This window comes from Pygoscelis adeliae, unplaced genomic scaffold, assembly GCF_000699105.1.
Source record: "Pygoscelis adeliae isolate BGI_AS28 unplaced genomic scaffold, ASM69910v1 Scaffold207, whole genome shotgun sequence".
NCBI classification, from domain to species: Eukaryota; Metazoa; Chordata; class Aves; order Sphenisciformes; family Spheniscidae; genus Pygoscelis; species Pygoscelis adeliae.
In genome coordinates, this window is record NW_008825160.1 from 766,550 (window position 1) to 774,546 (window position 7,997).

At 43.4% G+C, this 7,997-nt stretch overlaps 1 protein-coding gene across 1 annotated transcript in view; it reads left to right on the plus strand.

The window, feature by feature from the left end:
• Nucleotides 1-5,719, plus strand: part of LOC103920842 (interleukin-2 receptor subunit alpha-like) — a 15,121-nt gene extending 9,402 nt beyond the window's left edge. Inside the window, exons 2-7 of the mRNA XM_009328693.1 lie at nt 1,300-1,485; nt 1,710-1,832; nt 2,137-2,373; nt 3,737-3,778; nt 4,725-4,772; nt 5,685-5,719. Of these exons, the coding sequence (XP_009326968.1) occupies nt 1,300-1,485; nt 1,710-1,832; nt 2,137-2,373; nt 3,737-3,778; nt 4,725-4,772; nt 5,685-5,719 (671 nt within the window). The remainder of the gene's footprint in view (nt 1-1,299; nt 1,486-1,709; nt 1,833-2,136; nt 2,374-3,736; nt 3,779-4,724; nt 4,773-5,684) is intronic.
• The last annotated feature ends 2,278 nt before the right edge of the window (nt 5,720-7,997 follow it).

The window sequence follows — 7,997 nt, forward strand, 5'->3', positions numbered from 1 at the left end:
TGGATGGGGCTTTGAGCAACCTGGTCTAGTGGAAGGTGTCCCTGCCCGTGGCAGGGGGGCTGGAACTAGATGATCGTTAAGGTCCCTTTGAACCCAAACCATTCTATGATTCTATGATTATGGCTGCAGGAAATGTGAAGAAAGGATGACTAAGAAATTTTACTCATAATTGCTGTTACTATTATGCATAAGCATACAGGGCCACAGATCATGCACCCAAAGATCCTGAATGCCAGCCCTGATGCAACCAGCCTGTTTTGTGTTTGAATTCCTCAGCCTTTAGGCCTTCAATAATCATTAAGTAGTGCCTTTATCAACTTCTGGGTCTCCAGCTCAGCTTCAGTGGGCTTTTCAAGTGCACTGAAATGATCTAGCTTAATTCATTCCAACTCATTGAGAAGTATATTTAGATGTGATTTGCTGATGACACAGCACTTCACGTCCTTGTTTTGGGACAAGTTATATTTAGGTTTGCAAACTTATTTCACAGTAAGATGCTCTTTGGTGTGCTCAGACAGAACTGACAGTCTACTCCTCTTTCCAATGTTTGCTTATAGATGATTGCAACTTTTAATTACTTAGTTTTGCTTATTATGCCTCACTGGTGCGGGCAGCGGCTTTACGATGTGATCATGTACAGCTTCATTAAGAAAATGTTGGTAGCGTTTCATGTTGCCCGTCTGCTGGGTGCAGAAAGAAAGGGCTCAGCCGCCTGCTTCAGGCAGCGGGGGCAGGAGCCTCCCACCACAGTCTGCTGCCTCCCACCACCTCTCCCAGCTGCTGCAGAACATCCTTGCTCCAGCATCCTTTCTCCTCTAGAAGAAACACAAGGGAGTCGAATCAGCCCCTCCTAACTAAAGAAGTGTAGACATACAGGCTTCACATCACTTGGTGGAGACACGCTCAAGGGATTTTTCTGCATCCTGAACAAATCTATACTTATAAAAAATGGCAACAACTAACTCCAATGTGAAGAAGGCTTTGGAAGGCGGAATTGTTCTAAAATTAAAATAAAAAGTGTTCGCTTAAAATAACTAAGAGTTTTGCCAGACACTCAGAGCCTCTCTGTGGCTTAGAGACAATCAAAGAAACAAAGCTTTGCTGCCCTCATGTTCCCTTCGTGACATCCACTTTCATCCCTCAGCTGTGACTTTAGCCCTGTGGCTGGAAGCGGAATTAGGCTTCCTTCACTGAGCTCTGGGCATGATCTGGTATTGATAAGACAGAAAGGTGTGGGAAGTCCTTGGTGAATAAGGTAGATGCACAGGCTGTCCTGATTCTCAGGCTTTCTGTTTGCAGAAAAATGCCCAGTTCTTTCAAGGACCGAATTTGCTGATGTTACTGCTGAAATGTATCCACTGGGGACCAAACTGTATTATGAATGTGACAGCGGCTACACGAGAAGAAGTGGCCACTACTTGGGAATTCAGTGTCAGAGTACAGAGCAGGTTGCTTCTTGGACGTACAAGGAATTTGAATGCATTGGTAAGTGATTATTGTCCTTTTTCTACACTTGTAGAGGTGTTTTTCCAATGAGTTTTAGTCAGTATGAGACACATCTGGGCATTGCTCTAACAAGTGATCTTTTGTGCTTATCTTTGCAAATTAGATCTTGCAACAATTCTATCCTGCCTCTAAAAGTTTGGGTGCTCTGGCTTTGCTCTGCTATTTGTCCTGCTGTAATTCAGCAAATACAACTTCTCCCACAGATGAGAAAATTTTGTTGTCAACGGCTCCCGCGATGGAGTTAGATTTTACACAGAAGCCAGAAAGAAAAACACAGAGCCCTGCACCCCAGAAGCAAGAAAACCTTTCAGAGTTTGACCAGAAAAGTAAGTAAGAGCCCATTCATCACTGTAACATTTCTTCCACTGATTTCCATGGAAGCAGTGTAAGAATGATGAGTAATTTTTAATTATTTTGACAGAGAGAAAGAAACAATTGCTATAATATCTTGGCTGAACAAGTGATATGGTGTAAGTGAATGAGTATTTTATATCCTAACAAAGAATTAGGAAGGCTTGGTATATCCTGCTTGTCTATGTTTTGTAAGAATACAAATCATGTTGTTTCAAGAACAAAAGCAGTAGGTAAAATCTATCTGCTTTAACCGTGTGCTGCCTTGTGATCCCACAGATTTTTGTGGTCCTCCCAAGACTGTTCCACATGCCTCTTTAATCCTGAACAAACATTATTACGTGGGACAAGTATTACATTTCAAATGCCAGAGTGGTTACGATAAGCGACCCCCCACCTCTGGCACCCGCAGGTGCAAGAAGGTGAATGGCAAAATCATCTGGACCCACCTTGACATGCGATGCACCAATGACAGCAGCTACAGCGACGAGTGGCCACCACAGACTATTGAGCCTGGTAAGATGGTTGCTTTGGCATCATATCGGTGTCATAACCTGTTCATGCAGGGTCCAGAACCCCCAGTAGCTGCATCCTACTTTGTCTTGGGTGTCCTTTCATACTAACTCCAAAATTGCAGGAATTTGTGAGCAGATAGAGCCACACTGTCATATACTGGAAAGAAAATAGTAGAATAAGTCTTTCTCTTTTCTCCTTCCTCCTGGCAGCTATAGGTCATCTGTTGTCACTTCACAGTAAGGTACTCCAAAAGGTATATCTAAGCATCCTTCATGATTGCTCAGGGGTTTAGGATCCAGAGTTTAGCTAGTCCATAGCTAAAAATGAGTCATGTGGCTCGGTTCTTAATTTAACAGCCAGGATGTTGTTTTGAACAGCAAAAAGCCCACCAGTATTGCACTGTAGTCCTTATGGACCCAGATTCAGTAGGACATGCACCAGTGCAGTCTGGCACCTTGAGTTTCACTGCTCAGGGAGCCAGCAGGGCTCTCAAGTGAGGTTGCAGAATCTCTGTTTCTTGCTTTTATGCCATTAGATGGGTTATGCCAAAAAAAACCCAACCTTCATGGCCTCTACCCCACCCAAATTACCTGTCTTTTCTGATGACATCTCTCCTAACTCTACAATGAATGAGTTCAATATGCAGAGAGAAAACAGAGCCCCTTTCCCAAGCATCTGTGATCGCACTGAGGGTCTTAGGCCCTCTCTGGGTGGCAGGCAGAGCTATTGTAGATGGAAGGACCCAGATGTCCACCACCTCCACAGTCCTCAGGCTTTCATTACCTTCCCAACCTCCTCTGAGGTAGGGGAGTGCTGTGGGCGGAATTTTACAGAGGTGGGAGCCAATGCAAGGTCAACACAAGAGGATTTTTCCTACCAACAGAGAATGGAAAAAACTGGTTTTCACCAGTAATTGGGCCTTTAAGGGGAAATAAATCTTGCAGAACTGTAGACGTCTACTGCATAGATGCCCACATCTGAGCTGGACTGCCTTTATAACCAACAGAGGAAAATAGGTGTTGATGGTGCTGTATTAGCTGCCCTATTTCACAAGTCCATTTTAGTGTGAGATTAATTGCACCCTTTAAAGGCTTGTTTCTCTCTGGTGACTATAGCAGAGCCCAGATGAGTATCTCAGAGGCCACATCTATGTAACAGTAGGTGAGATGAATGCCAGCCCTTGTGACCCATACCAGGCCACGTGGTAGAGCAGGATGGTTTGGGCAGGCCCTTTTGCCTGCAGAGCAACCTCTCAGGTGACACTTCGCCATCGTTGCCTCTCGTTGCTGCTCTGACTGTAAGAATTAATCACCTGGACACACTATTTTAGCATTAACCCAGGAATTTCTCCCCTTCTTCATAGATCCACCTGTTTCCCTGTGGTGCCCGGTTCAGAGTGTTCCAGGTACAGCAGTTGCAATTTGTTTTTTGTTTTTTCCTCTTCCTTCAGGACAGTAATTTTTTTTCTATTGGTAATTTCACTTGGTACTGTCATGATGAAGGAACTTCTTGCTATGATGGAAATAACCCATCAACATACCAGTCCTAGAAAATGATACAACCTATTGAATAGTCAGAGATTACAAATATTTGAAATTTTAAAATTAGGATTATGAAAAAATGAGACTGGATGATGAAATAGGCCATCTTGGCCTTTGATTCAATAGAACAATAATTCCAGTTTCCTGCAAAAGTACACTCAAACCTGAGCAAAGTCAGGTCTTTGTAATTAGGGCACCAAATATTTATTCCTCCGAAGTGTTGCCTTTTTCTTTGTTATGATGTGACGTCTTTAATGGGGCTGGGTAAGGAATATCCTCCCCTTTCTCAGTTCTCACCCCAGCATTCAGCACAAAGAGATTTATCAAGAGACCGCTCTTACAGGTTCTCTTGTCAAAAACCTGCCCATATCTCATACTGACTCAAGTTCAGAGCTTCTTTTTCAGGATAAGGGAGAAGTTCAATGAATTTCTTGCACCAGGGAAGTTTTGGGTTACATTTCTGGGGAAAAAGAGGTCCTGTTTGAAGCCATGTTTCCAAATCCTAGCTTGGCACCTTGAAAGTCATCCTTCCCAATCTCATATGAAATAAAGACCTTAGCTGGATCCCATTGCCTGGAAGATACAGTTCACTTCATGCCCACCGTTAACAGATATCAGGTCAGCACATACGTTGATATCCAGGCTGGAAACATCTATTGATGGCCAAGAAACAAACATGACAATTATTAAGTCTGCTGTGCAGAGGTAGAGCTGTCAGACCTAGCCTGACTCTATCCTCATCACTGCTGTGATGCTTATCGCCAGGAGAGCAAATCGATACAAAAATCAAGAATTTCTCTCTCTTTGTAGGTTCGACTCATCCGTCCTTTTCCTCATCTGTGATACTGCCAGTGACAGGTATGTCATTTTGTTAATTGGACTCAGACCTCACCCCATCCCCCAGATCAGTTACTTTGCCTTTCAATTTGCTGTTCTACCAAAGAGATCCATCTCTGTTCTGAGAGCTAATAAATATACTGCAAGACACATCTATGCCCATGTATTGGGTGAGAAGTTGTAAAGAAAGTGTAAATAGAGACTGTTTAAGCACTTAAGCTTTTTATAGAGAGGTTTCCAAAGACTCATAAGGGATGTAAAAGAAAATAGATCAACCAAAAGCCTAGTTTTTAAATGAAGCAATTTTCAGATTCTTTCTCTGATACTGTGAATTCAGTGAAGAACTTCAACTGGAAAAAACAGGGAAAATGTAAATATTTAAATGATGTGTTTCTTTCACATTTTCAAAGGAGTAAAAAAAGGATGGGCAAATAAAATATTTTCTCACAGCTAAACTGATGCATTTAGATCAGTCTGAAGAGATCTTCCTCTCCCCCTTCCCCATCTTCCATTCAACAATTAGCTGCTAAAATAAAAATTGTCTTTTACTGTGCATATGCTCAAGACTTTGTACAAGGGCTCTTGATTCCAGCTGGAGCCTGCTGACAACTGTAGCACACATTATAATGAAGAATATAGGAGTGAGATAAAGGAAGGGAAGGAGGAATATTGCAAACTATGCCAGAGACCGCAGCATGAGTAATCCCTGGATATTTAGCCGTGGTTGCCCTCTAGTTGCCCAGGTCTTCTCTGGCTGGGTCCTGTTTGACCCAGGGAGCAAAGCAGTGGGAAAATATGGAAGAACTATTGCCTCTGGGCATAGGGGCAAGATAAGCCCCTATCCCAGGTCTCGCCTGTTTCTCCCAGTTGGAGTAATTGCAATAATTACAGATAAAACCAGGTGCTAACTGTGATGATTTTCTGTTTTAACAGCTATCTTTTTTGAACTGTTTGCTGTCTTTGTGTGACTCACCAAGCAGAGAATTTGGTAAGTGGGACAGAACCGGTAAAATGTGAAATCTAAAAAAAAAATCCCTAGCAGTGGAAGAGCTATCAACCGGATCAGCCATCTCACTATTGCACTGCTTAGATTTCTGAATACCTTCTTTGGTATTAAATAAATGACCCTGGATTTTGGGTTGTCTGGTTCAGCTATTAAATACTGGCACAAGAAAAGGAACAATCAGAGCTTTTGAAATCAAAAAGCACGCTTTGTCCCAGCGATCGTGGAACTGAGAATGGCAGTTCAAATAATGGGTGGAAAATGAATCCCATGGGGAAATTAAGGTCAATTATGCAAATATGTTGGTTTCAGATAGACTACGCAATCAGTCTTTTTCTCTCTGGCTAACCTGTGGGAAGCCTGGTGGAGCATCTGCCACCACGACCATGTAATTCTTCTTCCTTCGTCCCCCTGATTTCTCAGTTGTGTCATCGCAACTTTGTACTTCAGACTTATTTTAGTCTGGCCTCCTTGCTGTTTCTATTGCTACACTGAGATGCACAAAGGCTGTTCCTATTCACAGGCTCCCCAGCCTAGTTAATCCAAGATGTCCCTATTTGACACTTGGGAGTTCTCCTTTTCTCCTCTCTCTTTGCTAATCCTCATCCCCATTTCTCTTCATGTTCCTTACTAATTACCGATGAGCTCTGGTTCTCTGCTGAATGGGGGTTTTTCTCGAAAAGGAGGAGGGCCTTGTGAAACCACATCAGCAGTGCTTTTTTGCCAGTTCACAATAGGATAAAGCCATAGAAAGTGTAGACAACACTTTGAAACATGTTTTAGTGAAGATAGTCAACTGTGGTAAAGATTACCCGGGCCGTTGTGGGATTTCTGAGAATATGATAGGTGAAAAATTGGCAAGAATGATCTACATTTCCCTGGCCCTGTGGTGGAACAAGTGATGAAATAGTGGATACCAGATGAAATAGTGACTGAGATTCTATGTGGTGTCTTCTGCAAAAAATACTGTTTGGTTTCTCATAGTAAATATTGAAGAAGCCATAGAAAACCTGCCTCTTTCCAGCTGTAGTAAAGTCTTTTCCTGCTGTAGAGAAGACTTCTCAGGGAATTGTGGCGTTCAGATCCGAACTCATGAAATCGATGCTTTGCCACAGAAGAAACCGGATTGTACCAGCAACTCCAAGACCAGCAGTGGCAAACGAGGAGGAAGCCTGGACACTCAAATCTAACGTGTGAAGGAGGCAGAAAATATTACAGCTTAATTCTTATGGGGACAGAGTGACTTTCCACCTACAAGTACGGGTGGAGGGAGTGCACCCCATCACTGACAGACGGGGAAAGAGCCCTGCCTGAATCTGCTTCCCAGAAACACTTCTCCTCCTCCTACCATATAGCAGATGCATTGCTAATATAACTGCAGCCTCTCCCAAGCGACCAGGCGTACATATGGACCGCTCGCCCAAGCGTGTTAGATGATGGCACCGTTATTACAGCCCACACACCACCTTCCCCACAAAGAGAGACGCTGGACACCTGATGTCCCCCATCCCTTCCCTACCCGGATGGGTCAAACGCAGTCACACTTTTCTCCTCCTCACACTGTTCCTCTTGGAAAGGGAAATTAAACTCATTTACCCTCTGCACGTAAGCTGAAAATCTTACTGGACTCCCTCATGGTTCAGTATACACATGCATTTGTCATTGCCCCCCTCTTCCCAATTATTTTGGACTAGTCCCTTCCACAACAGTTACTACATTATTCCTCCAGCTCAGAAAAGGATGCTGCAGATTGTGGCAGTTGATTAATTTGACAGCTCCTTTCGTAGCTGCAGAGCACCAAAGAACCTAGCGCAAAGGCATTTGAGGACAGACTCAAGCATACACAATACTTGACAGGTACTTATATTATTGGGAATTTGTGAAGTCTGAATAGTCTTCTGCCTCATTTTAGCCACGCTTAGCCTGGTAGGATGGGGTTCATCTGACAAAACGCAAGCATCTATGTCTGAGGCAGACAATGGGGAGGAAGAAGTCCCTTTAGAGAGCAGTTCATCTCACCCTATTGCCTATATCATAGAATCATAGAATCGTTAAGGTTGGAAAAGACCTCTAGGATCATCGAGTCCAACCGTCAACCCAACACCACCATGCCCACTAAACCATGTCCCTAAGCGCCTCATCTACCCGTCTTTTCAATACCTCCAGGGATGGTGACTCAACCACTTCCCTGGGCAGCCTGGTCCAATGTTTAACCACTCTTTCAGTAAAGAAATTTTTCCTCA